Genomic DNA, 19,256 nt, shown 5'->3' on the forward strand with positions numbered 1-19,256 from the left:
TTTGCATTTAAAAAAAACTCTCAAGCTTTAAGTTAATTGTTATTATTATTATTTATTATTATTTTTTTTGAGATGGAGTCTCGCTCTGTCGCCCAGGCTGGAGTGCAGTGGCGCGATCTCGGCTGACTGCAAGCTCGGCCTCCCAGGTTCATGCCATTCTCCTGCCTCAGCCTCCCGAGTAGCTGGGACTACAGGCGCCCGTCACCACGCCCGGCTTTTTTTTTTTTTTTGTATTTTTAGCAGAGACGGGGTTTCACCGTGTTAGCCAGGATGGTCTCGATATCCTGACCTCATGATCCGCACGCCTCGGCCTCCCAGAGTGCTGGGATTACAGGCGTGAGCCACTGCACCGTGCCAAAGGTAATTATTTTTAAGTACTCTCTCCACAGAATGCAATTTCTATGCACCTCCTCCACTACCAAAAGAGACACTAAAAATATTCCTACACAAAGCAGTTCACTTTTCCCCAGCTTGACCTGAAATTTCACAGTACAATTTAGTAAGGTAATCCATTCTCTGCAGAAATTTAAAGCATTATCTAGGCAGGCCTTTCAAAGAGCAATAGAAGACAGACCACATCTAGTTAATTATCACTGCAGCAGTGATCTTAAAGGGATCCCCTATTTTCTGAAATACGAGCAAGTCCTAGTTAGCTATAGAGAAAACCTCTCCTCTTCACTTCAACCACAACATTTTGCAGAAAAAGAGCTGTCCAATAGAAAAAACGAAAACAAAATTAACCTACTAAGGAAAGTAAAGGTATTAGACTCGAGCCTTGATCAGGAAAAGTAGATCCAAAAAAGCTTAGGTCTAACATGTAGGGGTAAGGAAGGATTAAAAAAAACAAACAGAGGTATGAACTTCTAGCATGACAGAGTGAAGAGATCAGCTGACTTACTCTCTTATTAGTTTATCACTGAAACTAGTAAATTTTTTTTTAAGATGGAGTTTCACTCTTGTTGCCCAGGCTGGAGTGCAATGGCGCAGTCTCAGCTCACTGCAACCTCCGCCTCCCAGGTTCAAGCGATTCTCCTGCCTCAGAATTATTTTTTTAAACACAAATACTTAAAGCGTGTGTGTATATATATATATGTATATATATATATACACACACATAGTCCTTATAGTCCTGAGGCTAAGCATAAAATGAAGATTTATTTATCCTCTAAAAACTATGCAATTCAGTATAAGAAAGATGAGTCTGTGGTACCTAAACCAAGACAACTTTTTCCTTCCCCACTCTCTGCCTGGTGAGGCAAAGACTCCACTCTAGGGCTCCCTCTTCCTCCAGCTCCCAGTTGAAGAGCTTTCTTCCCAGGAGGAATGGAACTTCACCATTTCTCATTATTCTCCCAGCTGCCTGTTGCTGAGGCTAAGTTCTGGGTGATTAGTGTCAAGAGAAGGGAGACACTCTTCCAACCAGCCCCTGTTCATGGAACAATGGTTCTACCTTGAATGCAGTGCAGAGAATACTGGGGCCCAAATTGCACTTGCCTCACCCATAAGGCAGAGGTTTCATGCCAGGAGAAGCAAGCTGAGGGGACCTCAGGTTGCTGCTCTCCATATCTCACTAAGTAGTCACCTCTTAAGAGCAACAGTATAACTTAGAGAGAAAATTGCCGTGAATTCAACCCAGATCCAGAAACTGGGCTCAGAGATTTTGCCTGGGGGAAGAAGCAAGCCATAAATTAGATGGCTCCTAATGCCTTTCAAAGGAATTGACATCATTTGCAACAGAGTGTAGAGAAGTTCCAGCCTAAAGGTATTCTCAACCACAGTACAGAATGTGGTGAAAGACAACTGGGTGGAGATTTATCAATTTAATGAACCTGCAGTCTAGAGTATAGGCCAGCTAGCTTGTGGGAAAGAACCAGGGAATAACACAGTTAGGAGATGCTTTCCTGGGGCCAGGACAAATATTAAATATTGAGCACAGAAACTACTCCTTCAAAGGAGCCACAATTTGATTGGAACAGTTTGTAGAGCTATTTAAGCCCCAAGGCAATGTTGAAAATAATAGAGCACAAAGCTATCGATGAGTGGAGTTTAACAGCTAGGAGTAGCCAGGGAAAGAAAGGAAGATAAACCTATCAATACCACTGTCATCTCAGAGTGACTGTGAGCCTACCCAAAGCTGTGCCTCCCTGAGGAGCAACTAAAGAGGTTTAATACTGTGTGTGTGGGTTGGGGGGCTGGGGGTATTGGCTCCATGAAAATAATTTAGCCAGTCGCCATGATACAAACAAGCAAATAACAGTAACAAGTCCCAGAAGGAGGGGTCCCATACCCAGAGTTCCCACAGTATGTTATCTAAAATGTTCAAGTTCCAACAAAAATTACACAGCATGCAAAGAAATGTATGAGAGATGACCCATACACCAGAAAAACTGCAGGCAACCCAAACTGCCTATAAGAGTAACTACATGTTGGATTTAGCAGAAAAATATTTCAAAATAACAATTATGAATATGTTCACAGAACTAAAGGAAAGCATGATTAAAGAAGAAAGGTATAATGACAGTGTCACATCAAATATTAATAGAGAATATCAATCAAGAGATATAAATTACATGTATATATGTATAAAGAAGAACCAAGTGGAAACTCTGGAGTTGAAAAGTACAATAACTGAAATTTAAAAATTCACGAGAGGAAATCAACAGTAGATTTAAACAGGCAGAAAAAATAATTCATGAACTTGAAGACAAGACCAATAGAAATTATGTAAGCTGAAAGACAGAAGGTGAAAGGAATGAAAAAAATAACAGAGCCTCAGAGAAATGTGAAACACCAAAATATGTATACTGGGAATACAAAAATGAGTGGGGAGAATAGAAAAATATTTTATAAAATAATGGAGAAAAACTGCCCACATTTATTGCAAAACAATAATCCACAAATACAGGAAGCTCAACAAACTCCAAGAACAATAAGCACAAAGAAATCCACAAACTAACACATCATACAAAACGAAAATCTTGAAAGCAGCATGAGAAAAACAAATCATCACTTACAAGAGAACTTTGGTAAGATTAACAACAGACTTCTTAATAGAAACAATGGAGACCAGTAGATAGTGGTACAACAATTAAAAGTGCTCAAAAAAGACCTCTCAACAAAAACGTCTATATCTAGCAAAGATATCTTTCAAAAATGAAGGTGAAAGTTAAGACTTTCCAAAATAAACAAAAACTGAGAGAATTTGTTGCTAACCAATCCACCTCACAAGAAATACTGAATGAAGTTCTTAAGACTGAAAGCAAGTGACCCCAGACAGTAATTCAAATCCACAGGAAGGCCAGGTACAGTTCCTCATACCTGTAATCCCAGCACATTTGAGGGCTGAGGTGGGAAGATTGCTTGAGGCCAGGAGTTCGAGACCAGCCTAGGCAATATAGTGAGACTTTGTCTCTACAAAAAAATAAATTAGGTGGGTGTGGTGGCACATGCCTGTAGTCCCAACTATTTGGGAGGCTGAAGCAGGAGGATTGATTGAGCCCAGAAGGTTGAGGCTGCAGTGAGTCACGATCACTCCACTGCACTCCAGCCTGGGTAACAGAGTGAGATCCTGTCTCAAAAAAATAAAAAATCCACATGAAAAAACAAAGAGCACTGGTAAAGGTAATTATGTAATTATAAAAGGCAATATAAATGCAGAATTTTCTCTTTTCTTCTGTTAATTAATTTAATTTAATTTAATTATTTTATTTTATTTATTTTTTTTTTTTTGAGACGGAGTCTCGCTCTGTCGCCCAGGCTGGAATGCAGTGGAGTGCAACTCACTGCAAGCTCCGCCTCCTGGGTTGGCGCCATTCTCCTGCCTCAGCCTCCAGAGTAGCTGGGATTACAGGCGCCCGCCACTACGCCCGGCTAATTTTTTGTATTTTTAGTAGAGATGGGGTTTCACCATGTTAGCCAGGATGGTCTCCATCTCCTGACCTTGTGATCCACCCACCTCGGCCTCCCAAAGTGCTGGGATTACAGGCGTGAGCCACCACACTGTTAATTAATTTTAAAAAGCAATTATACAAGGGGACTTCAAAAAGTTCATGATAATGGAATTAAAAGATAAAAATTAAAATATAAGCTTTATTCTCATTAGCCGGGCATGGTGGCACACACCTGTAATCCCAGCTATTTGGGAGGCTGAGGCAGGAAAATTGCTTGAGTCTGGAAGGTGGAGATTGCAGTGAGGTGAGATCGCGCCACTGCACTCCAGTCTGGGCAACAGAGTGAGACCCTGTCTCAAAAAAAGAAATTAATAATAATAATAATGATACTCTAAGAAAAAATAAAAATATAAACTTTATTCTCAGTGTAAGATCCATAAGGTTCAAGATACTTTTGTAAGCAGTGATACAAGCCATTTAGTATGTCCCTAAAGAACTGAGTGTCTTGGGAATTTAACCACGTCAATGTAGTCCTTTTTACATTATTAACTGAAGAAAAATGGGTGCCCTTTATAGATTTTTTAAGATTAGGAAAAAAAAGAATGAGGAGGAACTAAATCAGGACTTTAAGGTAGATGCCTAATAATTTCCCACCAAAATGTTTATAAAATTGCCCTCGTTTGATGAGAGGAATGAGCTGGAGCATGGTCATGGTGGAGATGGACACTCTGGTGAAGCTTTCCCAGACGTTTATTTTGCTAAATCTTTGGCTCACTTTTGGCCAGGTGTAGTGGCTCATGCCTGTAATCTCAACACTTTGGTAGACCAAGGCAGGCAGAGTGCTTGAGCTCAGGAGTTCGAGACCAGCCTGGACAACATGGTGAAACCCCATCTCTACAAAAAATACAAAATGTAGCTGGGCATGGTGGCACATACCTGTAGTCCCAGCTAGTTGGGAGGCTGAGGTGGGAGGATTGCTTGAGCCCAGGAAACAGAGGTTGCAGTGAGCCAAGTTCCCACAACTGCACTCCAGTCTGGGTGACAGAGCCAGACCCTGTCTGAAAGAAAAAAAAAAAAAAAGCTTTGGCTAACTTTCTCGAAACACTCTCACAAGAAGCAGACATTATCATTCTCTGGCCATCCAGAAAGTCAACAAGCAAAATGCCTTGAGCATCCCAAAAAAACCGTTGCCATGACCTTTGGTCTTGACTGGACTGTTTTGCTTTGACCAGCCCACTTCCACCTCTTGGTAGCCAGTGCTTTGTCTTCAGGATAATGTTAGTAAAGCCAGGTTTCATCATCTGTCACAGTTTTTCAAAGAAATGCTTCAGGATCTTGATGCCACCTGTTTAAAATTTCCATTGAAAGTTCTGCTCTCGTCTGCAGCTGATCTGGTTGCAACGGTTTTGGCATCCATCAAGTGGAAAGTTTGCTCAATTTTAATTTTGCAGTCAGAATTGTGTAAGCTGAACCAACTGAGATGTCTATACTGTTGGCTACTGTTTCTACTATTAATCATCCTTCAATTAGGGCAATCGTCCCCTTCAATTAGGGCATGAACAAGATAAATGTTTTCCTCACAAGTTGATGTGAATGGTCTGCTGCTGCAGGCTTCATTTTTAACATCATTTCCTCCTTTCTTTTTTTAATTTTAATTTTTAAATTACTATAAAGTTCTAGGGTACATGTGTACAATGTGCAGGTTTGTTACATAGGTATATGTGTGCCATGTTGGTTTGCTGTACCCATCAACTCGTCATTTACATTAGGTATTTCTCCTAACGCTATCCCTCCCCCAGGCCCCCACCCACCAACAGGCCCCAGTGTGTGACGTTCCCCTCCCTGTGTCCATGTGTTCTCATTGTTCAACTCCCACTTATGAGAACACATGGTGTTTGGTTTTCTGTCCTTGTGATATTTTGCTGAGAATGATGGTTTCCAGCTTCATTCATGTCCCTGCAAAGGACATGAACTCGTCCTTTTTTATGGCTAGATAGTATTCCATGGTGTATATGTGCCACATTTTTCTTTATTCAGTCTATTATTGATGGACATTTGGGTTGGTTCCAAGTCTTTGCTATTGTGAATAGTGCCACAATAAACATACGTGTGCATGTGTCTTTATAGTAACATGACTTATAATCCTTTGGGTATATATCCAGTAATGGGATTGCTGGGTCAAATGGTATTTCTAGTTCTCGATCCTTGAGGAATCGCCACACTGTCTTCCACAAAGGTTGAAATAATTTACACTCCCAGTGTAAAAGTGTCCCTATTTCTCCACATCCTCTCCAGCATCTGTTGTTTCCTGACTTTTTAATGATTGCCATTCTAACTGGCATGAGATGGTATCTCATTGTGGTTTTGATTTGCATTTCTCTGATGACCAGTGATGATAAGCATTTTTTAATGTGTCTGTTGGCTGCATAAATGTATTCTTTTGGGAAGTGTCTGTTCATATCCTTTGCCCACTTTTTGATGCGGTTGTTTTTTTCTTGTAAATTTGTTTAAGTTCTTTGTAGATTCTGGATATTAGCCCTTTGTCAGATAGACAGATTGCAAAAATTTTCTCCCATTCTGTAGGTTGTCTGTTCACTCTGATGATAGTTTCTTTTGCTGTGCAGAAGCTCTTTAGTTTAATTAGATCTCATTTGTCTATTTTGGCTTTTGTTGCCATTGCTTTTGGTGTTTTAGTCATGAAGTCTTTGCCCATGCCTATGTCCTGAATGGTATTGCCTAGGTTTTCTTTTAGGGTTTTTATGGTTTTAGGTCTTACATTTAAGTCTTTAATCCATCTTGAGTTAATTTTTGTGTAAGGTGAAAGGAAGGGATCCAGTTTCAGCTTTCTACATGTGGCTAACCAGTTTTCCCAGCACCATTTATTAAATAGGGAATTCTTTCCCCATTCCTTGTTTTTGTCAGGTTTGTCAAAGATCAGATGGTTGTAGATGTGTGCTGTCATTTCTGAGGCCTCTGTTCTGTTCCATTGGTCTATATATCTGTTTTGGTACCAGTACCATGCTGTTTTGATTACTGTAGCCTTGTAGTATAGTTTGAAGTCAGGTAGTGTGATGCCTCCAGCTTTGTTCTTTTTGCTTAGGATTGTCTTGGCTATGCGGGCTCTTTTTTGGTTCCATGTGAACTTTAAAGTAGTTTTTTCCAATTCTGTGAAGAAAGCCAGTGGTAGCTTTTTGGGGATAGCATTGAATCTATAAACTACCTTGGCCAGTATGGCCATTTTCACGATATTGATTCTTCCTGTCCATGGGCATGGAATGTTCTTCCATTTGTTTGTGTCCTCTCTTATTTCCTTGAGGAGTGGTTTGTAGTTCTCCTTGAAGAGGTCCTTCATATCCCTTGTAAGTTGGATTCCTAGGTATTTTATTCTGTTTGTAGTAATTGTGAATGGGAGTTCACTCATGATTTGGCTCTCCGTTTGTCTGTTCTTGGTGTATAGAAATGCTTGTGATTTTTGCAGAAATGCTTGTGATTTTTGCACATTGATTTTGTATCCTGAGACTTTGCTGAAGTTGCTTATCAGCTTAAGGAGATTCTGGGCTGAGACGATGGGGTTTTCTAAATATACAATCATGTCATCTGCAAACAGAGACAATTTGACTCCCTCTTTTCCTAATTGAATACCCTTTATTTCTTTCTCTTGCCTGATTGCCCTGGCCAGAACTTCCAATACTGTGCTGAATAGGAGTGGTGAGAGAGGACATCCTTGTCTTGTGCCAGTTTTCAAAGGGAATGCTTCCAGTTTTTGACCATGCAGTATAATATTGGCTGTGGGTTTGTCATAAATAGCTCTTATTATTTTGAGATACATTCCATCAATACCTAGTTTATTCAGAGTTTTTAGCAAGAACTGCTGTTGAATTTTGTCAAAGGCCTTTTCTGCATCTATTGAGATAATCATGTGGTTTTTGTCATTGGTTCTGTTTATGTGATGGATTACGTTTACTGATTTGTGTATGTTGAACCAGGCTTGCATCCCAGGGATGAAGCTGACTTGATCGTGGTGGATAAGCTTTTTGATGTGCTGCTGGATTTGGTTTGCCAGTATTTTATTGAGGATTTTTGCATCAATGTTCATCATTGATATTGGCCTAAAATTCTGTTTTGTTGTGTTTCTGCCAGGCTTTTGTATCATGATGATGCTGGCCTCATAAAATGAGTTAGGGAGGAGTCCCTCTTTTTCTACTGATGGGAATAGTTTCAGAAGGAATGGTACCAGCTCCTCTTTGTACCTCTGGTAGAATTTGGCTGTGAATCCATCTGGTCCTGGACTTTTTTTGGTTAGTAGGCTATTAATTATTGGCTCAATTTCAGAACCTGTTATTGGCCTATTCAGAGATTCAACATCTTCCTGGTTTAGTCTTGGGAGAGTGTATATGTCCAGGAATTTATCCATTTCTTCTACATTTTCTAATTATTTGTGTAGAGGGGTTTGTAGTATTCTCTGATGGTAGTTTGTATTTCTGTGGGATCAGTGGTAATATCTTCTCTATCATTTTTTATTGCATCTATTTGATTCTTCTCTCTTCTTTATTAGTCTTGCTAGCAGTCTATCTATTTTGTTGATCTTTTCAAAAAACCAGCTCCTGGAATCATTGATTTTTTTTGAAGGGCTTTTTGTGTCTCTGTCTCCTTCAGTTCTGCTCTGATCTTAGTTATTTCTTGCCTTCTGCTAGCTTTTGAATTTGAATTTGTTTGCTCTTATTTCTCTAGTTCTTTTAATTGTGATGTTAGGGTGTCAATTTTAGATCTTTCCTGTTTTCTCTTATGGGCACTTAGTGCTATAAATTTCCCTATATACACTGCTTTTGCTGTGTCCCAGAGATTCTGGTATGTTGTGTCTTTGTTCTCGTTGGTTTCAAAGAACATCTTTATGTCTGCCTTCATTTCGTAATTTACCCAGTAGTCATTCAGGAACAGATTGTTCAGTTTCCATATAGTTGTGCGGTTTTGAGTGCATTTCTTAACCCTGAGTTCTAATTTGATTGCACTGTGGTCACAGAGACAGTTTGTTGTGATTTCTGTTCTTTTACATTTGCTGAGGAGTGTTTTACTTCCAATTATGTGGTCAATTTTAGAATAAGTGTGATGTGGTGCTGAGAAGAATGTATATTCTGTTGATTTGGGGTGGAGAGTTCTGTAGATGTCTATTAGGTCCGCTTGGTCCAGAGCTGAGTTCAAGTCCTGGATATCCTTGTTAATTTTCTGTCTTGTTGATCTCTCTGATATTGACCGTGGGGTGTTAAATTCTCCCGTTATTATTGTGTGGGAGTCTAAGTCTCTTTGTAGGTCTCTAAGAACTTGCTTTAAGAATCTGGGTGGTTCTGTGTTGGGTGCATATATATTTAGGATAGTTAGCTCTTCTTGTTGAATTGATCCCTTTGCCATTATGTAACGGCCTTCTTTGTCTCTTTTCATCTTTGTTAGTTTAAAGTCTGTTTTATCAGAGACCAGGATTTCAACCTCCGCTTTTTTTATTTTTTCGCTTTCCATTTGCTTGGTAGATCTTCCTCCATCCCTTTATTTTGAGCCTATATTTGTCTTTGCATGTGAGATGGGTCCCCTGAATACAGCACACTGATGGGTCTTGACTCTTTACCCAATTTGCCAGTCTGTGTCTTTTAATTGGGGCATTTAGCTCATTTACATTTAAGGTTAATATTATTATGTGTGAATTTGATCCTGTCATTATGATGCTAGCTGGTTATTTTGACTGTTAATTGATGCAGTTTCTTCATAGCGTCGATGGTCTTTACAATTTGGCATGTTTTTGCAGTGGCTGGTACCATTTGTTCCTTTCCATGTTTAGTGCTTCCTTCAGGAGCTCTTGTAAGTCAGGCCTGGTGGTGACAAAATCTCTCAGCATCTGCTTGTCTGGAAAGGATTTTATTTCTCCTGCACTTACAAAGCTTAGTTTGGCTGGATATGAAATTCTGAGTTGAAAATTCTTTTCTTTAAGAACGTTGAATATTGGCCCCCACTCTCTTCTGGCTTGTAGGGTTTCTGCCAAGAGATCCACTGTTAGTCTGATGAGCTTCCCTTTGTAGGTAACCCGACCTTTCTCTCTGGCTGCCCTTAACATTTTTTCCTTCATTTCAACCTTGGTGAATCTGACAATTATGTGTCTTGGGGTTGCTCTTCTCAAGGAGTATCTTTGTGGTGTTCTCTGTATTTCCAAATTTGAACGTTGGCCTGCCTTGCTAGGTTAGGGAAGTTTTCCTGGGTAATATCCTGAAGAGTGTTTTCTAACTTGGTTCCATTCTCCCTGTCACTTTCAGGTACACCAATCAAATGTAGATTTGGTCTTTTCACATAGTCCCATATTTCTTGGAGGCTTTGTTCGTTTCTTTTCACTCTTTTTTCTCTAATCTTGTCTTCTCGCTTTATTTCATTAATTTGATCTTCAATCACTGATATCCTTTCTTCCACTTGATCAAATCAGCTATTGAAGCTTGTGTATGCTTCATGAAGTTTTTTGTACTGTGGTTTTCAGCTCCATCAGGTCATTTAAGCTCTTCTCTATACTGGTTATTCTAGTTAGCCATTCGTCTAACCTTTTTTCAAGGTTTTTAGCTTCCTGGCAATGGGTTACAACATGCTCCTTTAGCTCAGAGAAGTTTGTTATTACCACCCTGCTGAAGCCTACTTCTGTCAACTTGTCAAACTCATTCTCCATCCAGTTTTGTTCCCTTGCTGGTGAGGAGTTGTGTTCCTTTGGAGGAGAAGAGGCATTCTGGTTTTTGGAATTTTCAGCCTTTCTGCTCTGGTTTCTCCCCATCTTTATGGTTTTATCTACCTTTGGTCTTTGATGTTGGTGACCTGTGGATGGGGTTTTGGTGTGGATGTCCTTTTGTTGATGTCGATGCTATTCCTTTCTGTTTGTTAGTTTTCCTTCCAACAGACAGGCCCCTCAGCTGCAGGTCTGTTGGAGTTTGCTGGAGGTCCACTCCAAATCCTATTTGCCTGGGTATCACCAGCGGAGGCTGCAGAACAGCAAATATTGCTGCCTGATCCTTCCTCTGGAAGTTTCGTCCCAGAGGGGCACCTGCCTGTATGAAGTGTCCATCGGCCCCTACTGGGAGGTGTCGCCCAGTCAGGCTACATGGGGGTCATGGACCCACTTGAGGAGGCAGTCTGTCTGTTATCGGAGCTCAGATGGGGACATGCTGGCAGAACCACTGCTCTCTTCAGAGCTGTCAGGCAGGGACGTTTAAGTCTGCAGAAGCTGTCTGCTGCCTTTTGTTCAGATATGCCCTGCCTCTGGAGGTGGAATCTAGAGAGGCAGTAGTCCTTGCTGAGCTGCGATGAGCTCTGCCCAGTTCGAGTTTCCCTGCTGCTTTGTTTACACTGTGAGCATAGAACCGCCTACTCAAGCCTCAGAAATGGCGGATGCCCCTCCCCCTACCAAGCTCCAGTGTCCCAGGTCGATCTCAGACTGCTGCACTAGCAGCAAGCAAGGCTCCATGGGCATGGGACCTGCCCAGCCAGGCACGGGAGAGAATCTCCTGGTCTGACAGTTGCAAAGACCATGGGGAAAGCACAGTATTTGGGTAGGAGTATAATGTTCCTCCAGGTACAGTCACTCATGGCTTCCCTTCACTAGGAAAGGGAAATCAATCCCTGATCCCTTGCACTTCCTGGGTGAGGCGACGCCCCTCCCTGCTTCGGCTCGCCCTCTGTGGGCCGTACCCACTGTCCAACCAGTCCCAGTGAGATGAACCAGGTACCTTAGTTGGAAATGCAGAAATTACCCATCTTCTGCATCAGTCTTGCTGGGAGCTGTAGACCGGAGATATTCCTATTGGGCCATCCTGGTGTTTTCTCGCCATTTCCTCCTTTCTTAAAACAAGTTATCCATTTGTAAGCTGCTGGTTTCTTTGGAGGCATTGTCTCCATAAACTTTTCATAAAGCCAAGCCTGTAATCCCAGCACTTTGGGAGGCTGATGCAGTAGGATTGCTTGAGCCCAGGAATTTGAGACTAGCTTTGCCAACACTGCAAGACCTTGTTTCTACATTAACATTTTAAAATTTTTTAAAAATTGGGAAAATAAAGAACTTTTCATAAAGCATCAATGCTTTCACCATTCTTCCACTCAAGCTTCATCATGAATTTGATGCTTGTTCTTGCTTCAATTTTAGCAGAATTCATATTGTTTTGATAGAGGCTCTTTTCCAACTGATGTATTATCCTTCTTAATGCCTCAAACTAGATCCTATTCAGACATGTTATAACAAGTTAGTGTGAGTTTATTTTGGTGCAAAAAAAAGTTAAAGTCATGCATAGTTTTTTCATAATATGCATTTCCATGAACTTTTTGAAGACCCCTCATACAAAATAATATGCAAGCCATTAGAGCTGCCTCTACCTAGGGAAAAAATAATATGCATGCAATACATTATTGGGCCTATAACATTACAAATGTAATATGTGTAATATATTTGCTAATGACATCAAAAAGGAAGTGAGAGGGAGCAAAACTATATTGAGTTTAGAGAAATGACTATAAAGAAAAAGTAATAATGGTTTGTAACATTATTAGATGTAATATGTACAACAAATATACCACACAAAGATGGAAAAGGGAATAGAATGACATAAGAATAACTTTTCTATACCTGTATCACTGGAATTAAACTAGTATAAATAGGAACTTATCAGTTGATTCTGATAAGGTGTAAACCTTAGAGCAACCACTAAAAAGAAAAAAAAGGAACAACCCTCAAAAATATAGTAAAGGCCAGGTGCGGTGGCTCACACCTGAAATCCCAAAACTTTGGGAGGCTGAGGCAGGAGAACCACTTGAGGCCAGGAGTTCGAGACCAGCCTGGCCAGTATGGTGAAACTCCATCTCTGCTAAAAAAAAAATACAAAAATTAGCCAGGCTTGGTGGCACACACCTGAAATCTCAGCTACTCAGGAGGCTGAGGCAGGAGAATCACTTGAAAAGAGGAGGCAGAGGTTTCAGTGAGCCAGGATTGCCCTGCTGCACTCCAGCCTGGGTGACAGAGCGAGACTCTATCTCAAAACACACACACCCAGATAGTAAAAAAAATTATTAAAGAAATTAAAATAATTAGGAAATAATCATTTAATGCAAAATAATGCAGCAAAGGAGGAACAAGAAAACAACATGAGACAAACACAAAAAACTAAAATGGCAGATGTAATTATAACTACGTCAATAATAACATTAAATGGGGTCGGGCACGGTGGCTCACACCTGTATTCCCAGAGCTTTGGTAGGCCTAGGTGGGTGGATCACTTGAGGTCAGGAATTTGAGACCGGCCTGGCCAACGTGGTGAAACACCATCTCTACTAAAAATACAAAAATTAGCCGGGCATAGTGGTGGATGCCTGTAATCCCAGCTATTCAGGAGGGTGAGGAAGGGAGAACTGCTTGAACCCGGAGGCAGAAGTTGTAGTGAGCCAAGATCGTGCCACTGCACTCCAGCCTGGGTGACAGAGTGAGACTCTGTCTCACAAAAAATAAATAAATAAATAAAAATAATGGCATTAAACGTTAACAGATTAACCAATCCAGCAAAAGGCAGAGACTGTCAGCCTGGAGGGGGAAAAAAACCTCATGATCTAACTATATGTTGTTTAGGCAAGATATACTTTATATTCGATATACAAACATTATAAGTAAAGGTTGTGAAAAAGATATATCATGCAATCAACAATCACAAGAAAACTAAAAAGACTGCCCTAATACAAGACAAAATAGACTTTTAACAAAAAAATGTTACTAGAGATGAAGAGGGAAATTTCATAATGATAAAGGGGGAATCTATTAGAAAACTGTAATAATGATAAGCATGTCTAAACCAATTAGAAAATCAAGAAGAGAAAATATGAACAACATGATAAACAAATTAGACCTAATAACTATCTTTAGAACACTTTACAGAACAACAATAGAATATACATTTATATATTGTTCTCAAGTCACATGGAACATTCTCCAGGATAGCCCATGTGCTGGACCATAAATAAACCTCAGTAAATTTAAAAGGGCAGAAATTACACAAAGTATATTCTCTTATTACAATGGAATAAAATTAAATATTAATTGCAGGAAAAATTTTGGAAATTTACAAATATGTGGATATTAAACTACATTCGACAAAATAACCAATGGGTACAAGGTGAAATCAAAAGGGTAATCAGAAAATACTTTGAGGCTGGGCACAGTAGCTCATTCCTTTAATCTCAAAACTATGGGAAGCAGAGAGGTAGGAGGGTCACTTGAGTACAGGAGTTTGAGACCAGGCTGGGTAACACAGTGAGACCTCGTCTCTGCAAAAAAATGAACAAAATTAGCCAAGCATGAGGGCACACACCTGTAGTCTCAGCTACTCGGGAGGCTGAGGTGGGAGGATCACTTAAGCTGGGGAAGTCAAGGCTGCAGTGATCCGAGATCACACCACTGCATTCCAGCCTGAGCAACAGAGCAAGATCCTGTCTCAAAAAAGAAAAAGAAAAAGAAAAAGAAAATCCTTTGAGACTAATGAAAATGAAGACACAACATACCAGCATTTGTGGGATGCAGTAAAGCAGAGAGGGAAATGTATAGCTGTAATGCCTATATGAAGAAAGATACCAAATCAGTAACCTAACCTTCCACCTTAAGACACTGGAAAAAGAAGGGCAAACTAAACCAAGCAAACAAAAAGAAGGAAATATTTAAAAAGCAAAAGTTCATTAAATAGAGAATAAGAAAACAGAGAAAATCAATGAAACTAAAAGCTATTTTTTTATAAATCAACAAAATTGAAAAACATTTAGTTAGAATGACCAAGAGCAAAAGAGAGAAAACTCAAAGTATTAGAATCAGAAATGAAAGAGGTGACATTACTACTGACTTTACAGAAATTAAAAAGATTATAAAGGAATACATAATTGTTTGCCAACAGATTAGATAACTTAGATTAAATGAATAGTTTCCCAGAAAAACACAAACTACTGAAACTGGCTCAATAAAAACTCAATAAACTTTTAACAAGTGAAAAGACTGAATTAATGATTTTTTTTAAAAACTACCCACAAAGAAAAGCCCAGGCCTAGATGATGTCACTACTGAATTCTATCATTTAAAGAAGAATTAATACCAAGTCTTCACAAACTCTTTCAAAAAACAGAAGGAACACATCCCATCTCATTTTTTAAAACCAGTATTTCCCTGATACCCAAACCAGTAAAAAAGAGAACTACAAATATCTTTTATGAATGTGAACACAAAATTCTCAACAAAATACTAGCAAACTGAATCCAGCATCATATAAAAGGAATTAAGCACTGTGACCAACTGGGATTTATTCTAGGAACACAAGGTTAGTTCAATATCCAAAAACCAATAAATGTAATATAATACATCAATAGAATAAAAACCAAAAAAATTTCTCATTTTGATCATTTCAATAGACAAAGAAAAAACATTTGATAAAATCCAACACCCCTTCATGATAAAAGCATTCAACAAACTAAGAATAAAAGGAAACTTCCCCAACCTGATAAAAGGCATCTATGAAAAATCATCTAATATCAGACTTAGACTGAATGATTTCCCGATAAGATTAGGAACAAGACAAGGATGTCTGCTCTTGCCACTTCTGTTCAACATTGTACTGCAGATTCTAGTCAGCACAATTAGACAGGAAAAAGAAATAAAAGGCATCCAGACCAGCAAAAAGGTAAAACTATATCTATTCACAGATGACATGATCTTCTATGTAGAAAATCCTAAAGAATCCACTAAACTACTATGAGAACCAATAAACAAGTTCAGCAAAGTTGCATGATAATGATATGAGTTAAGAAGAAATTATTTAGGCAGGCAGTGAGGGTACTGGATCCTCAGTAACGTTTTCCTTTTAATGAAAAGCAGCCCCAAATCATTTTCTTTTCTAACAAAAAGCAGCCTGTAAAATTGTGCTGCAGACACAGACACGCAAGCTGTAAGCTTGCACAGGTGAATGCCAGCAGTTGTGCCAATAGGAAAAGGCTACCTGGGACTAAGCATGTTCAAAATGGTGGCTCCATCTTCCCTTCTCTTTGCCAAACCACATGTAGAGTAAGAAGACAATATGGCCCCAGCCAGGCAAAGATCCAATTTGCATAATAAGATTAGAGTGGGGCAACCAGCCTTCCCCTTGCAGTATGTAACTGTCACACCTGGTCAAACCAATCTGTGGGCCCTACATAAATCAGACACCATCTCCTCAAACCTGCCTATAAAATCTAATGCAGTCTGCTGCGGGCCAGATTTTGCTTTAGGAGGCCCCTCTTTCTCACTAGGGAGAGAGCTGTTCTCCTTTCTCTTTCTTTTGCCTATTAAACCTCTGCTCCTAAACTCACTCCTCATGCATGTCCATGTCCTTCATCTCCTTGGCACAAGATGACGAACCCTGGGTATTTACTCCAGACAATGACACCACTTCAATATGAACTCAATATACAAAAATAAGTTGTATTTTTATGCCCGTGCAATGAACAATTTGAAATCAAATTAAGAAAACTCCATTCATGATAGCATCAAAAAGAATAAGATACTTAAGAATAAATTTTACAAAACAAGTGCAAAATGTATACTTTGAAAACTACAAAACATTGTTGAAAAAATTATGGAAGCCGGGTGCGGTGGCTCACGCCTGTAATCCCAGCACTTTGGGAGGCCGAGGCAGGTGGATCATGAAGTCAGAAGATCGAGACCATCCTGGCTAACACGGTGAAACCCCATCTCTACTAAAAAAAATACAAAAAATTAGCCAGACGTAGTGGCGGACGCTTGTAGTCCCAGCTACTCGGGAGGCTGAGGCAGGAGAATGGCGTGAACCTGGGAGGCGGAGCTTGCAGTGAGCCGAGATTGTGCCACTGCACTCCAGCCTGGGCGACAGAGCAAGACTCTGTCTCAAAAAAAAAAAAAAAAGAAAAAGAAAAAATTATGGAAGATCTAAATAAATGGCAAAACATTCTAAATTCACAGATTAGAATAAGAGTTAACATTTTTAAGACAGCAATAACCTCCAAACTAATCCACAGATACAATGTAATCCATATCAGAATCTCAGATGTCTGTTTTGCAAAAATTGAGAAGCTGATCTTAAAATTCATATGGAATTGGAAGGGACCTAGAATAGCCAAAACAATCTTGGAAAAGTAAATAAAGTAGAAAGACTCACACTTTCTGATTTCAAACTTGCTACAAAGCAATAGTCATTAAGACAGTGTGTCGGCTGCGTGCGGTGGCTCCTGCCCGTAATCCCAATGCTTTGGGAGTCCAAGGCAGGCAGATTGCTTGAGCCCAGCCATTCAAGACCAGCCGGGCCAACGTGGTGAAATCCCGTCTCTACAAAAAATTTAAAAATTAGCCAGGCTTGGTGGTGCACCCCTGTAGTCCCAACTACTCAGGAGGCTGAGGTGGGAGGATTGTTTGAGCCTGGAAGGTGGAGGTTGCTGTGGGCCAAGATCATGCCACTGCACTCCAGCCTGGGCAACAGAATGAGATCTTGTCAAAAAAAAAAAAAAAAAGGAAAGAAAGTGCGTTGCTGGAAAAAGGACAGCCTTACAGATCAATGGAACAGAATTGAGATTCTAGAAATAAGCCCTTATGAAACCACCTTTGCAAAATTATGACTGAGACAGTGAAGGAGATCTAACTTAATTGACTCCATCTTGCTTCTAACCTCCAAGCTGTCCTCGTTCATTCCTGGGCGTAGGCTGGACTAACTTCAGGAGAAACTTCGTTTATAGTTTATAGTTTAACACAAAGACAGTAACAACCCTTTCCCAAAGCAGACTTCCTTCTTGCCTGGGGACCAGATTGCCTTTGTAGGACTAACATTAGCCACAAGATTAGAAATTATGGTTTAGGAGTCATGTAGCTGAAGGCTACAAGATTCTGACCCTCCATAAACTGCTCCTAAGATCAGTGCTTGAGATATTTTGCAAACCCTGCACTTGATGGATCAGCTGGCACCACCCATATTGCTAAACTGGCTCATCTGATCTCATGGCCGCCCCAGACCCAGGAAGTGATTCAGTGCAAGAAGACAGCTTCCACTCCCTATGATTTCAAACCTGACCAATCAGAACTCCCAGCTCACTGGCCTCCCTCTACCCACCAAGTTGTCCTTAAAAACTCTGCTCCCTGAATGCCCAAGGAGACTGATTTGAGTAATAATAAAACTCCAGTCTCCTGCACACTCACGCCGGCTCTGCGTGAATTATTCTATCTCTATTGCAATTCCCGTCTTGATGAATCGGCTCTGTCTAGGCAGCGGGCAAGGTGAACCCCTTGAGCAGTTACACTTACATCTATAGTCAACTGAATTTCAAAAAGAGCCCAACACCATAATGGGGAAAGAACAATATTTTCATCAAATGGTGCTGGGACAACAACTGGATAGCCAAATGCAAAAGAATGAACTTGGACTCTTACCTTATAGCATATACAAAAATTAACTCAAATGGATCAGACTTGAATGTTAGAGCTAAAGTTATAACTCTTAGAAGAAAATGTAACTGTAAATCTTCATAACCCTGGATTTGGCAAACAATTTTGAAATATGATACCAAAAGCATAGGCAACAAAAGAAACAGATAAATTGGACTTCTTAAAATTAAAAACATTTGAAAATCAAAAGACAGAATCAAGAAAGTGAAGACACAACCCATAAAATGGAAGAACATACTTGTAAATCACATATCTGATAAGGAATTTGTATCTAGGATATGCAGAAAATTCTTACAACTCAATAATAAAAAGACAACTCATTTTAAAAATAGGCAAAGGATCTGAACAGACATTTCTCCAAGGACAATATACAAATGGCCAATAAGCACACACACACACAAAAAGACATTCAACCTCAGTAGACATTAGGGAAATGTGAATCAAACCCACAATGAGATACCACTTCACACCCATTAGAGTAGCTAGAATAAAAAAGTCAGGCTTCAGGGTGGTGGCTCACACCTATCATCCTAACACATTGGGAGGCTGAGGCGGGAGGATCACTTAAGCCCAGGAATTCAAAATCAGCCTAGTCAACATAGCCAGACCCTGTCTCTACAAAATAAAAAAGCCAGCCATAGGCTGGGTGCAGTGGCTCACATCTGTAATCTCAGCACTTTGGGAGGCCGAGGCAGGTCGATCACGAGGTCAGGAGTTCGAGACCAGCCTGAACAACATGGTGAATCCCCAGCTCTACAAAAATACAAAAAAAAATTAGCCGGGTGTGGTGCCATGCGCCTGTAGTCCCAGCTACTCAGGAGGCTGAGGCAGGAGAATTGCTTGAACCCAGGAGGCAGATGTTGCAGTGAGCCGAGATCACGCCACTGCAC

At 40.1% G+C, this 19,256-nt stretch overlaps 1 protein-coding gene across 30 annotated transcripts in view; it reads right to left on the reverse strand.

Annotated features, from left to right (window-relative positions):
• Positions 1 to 19,256, reverse strand: part of CDKL3 (cyclin dependent kinase like 3) — a 134,802-nt gene that overhangs the window by 89,589 nt on the left and 25,957 nt on the right. For 2 of the 30 annotated variants that reach the window (XM_055112680.2, XM_055112677.2), the window contains exon 1: positions 4,827 to 13,611. The exons of 25 other annotated variants lie outside the window; for them this stretch is intronic. In XM_055112680.2, coding sequence (XP_054968655.1) covers positions 4,827 to 5,191 — 365 coding nt within the window. In that variant the 5' untranslated portion in view covers positions 5,192 to 13,611. Of the gene's footprint in view, positions 1 to 4,826; positions 15,543 to 19,256 lie in introns of those variants that run through there. 3 more of the 30 variants (XR_010112127.1, XM_055112679.2, XM_055112678.2) reach the window with 3 other exon arrangements.

The sequence above is a fragment of the Pan paniscus genome, chromosome 4, assembly GCF_029289425.2.
Source record: "Pan paniscus chromosome 4, NHGRI_mPanPan1-v2.0_pri, whole genome shotgun sequence".
In the NCBI taxonomy this organism is placed as follows: domain Eukaryota; kingdom Metazoa; phylum Chordata; class Mammalia; order Primates; family Hominidae; genus Pan; species Pan paniscus.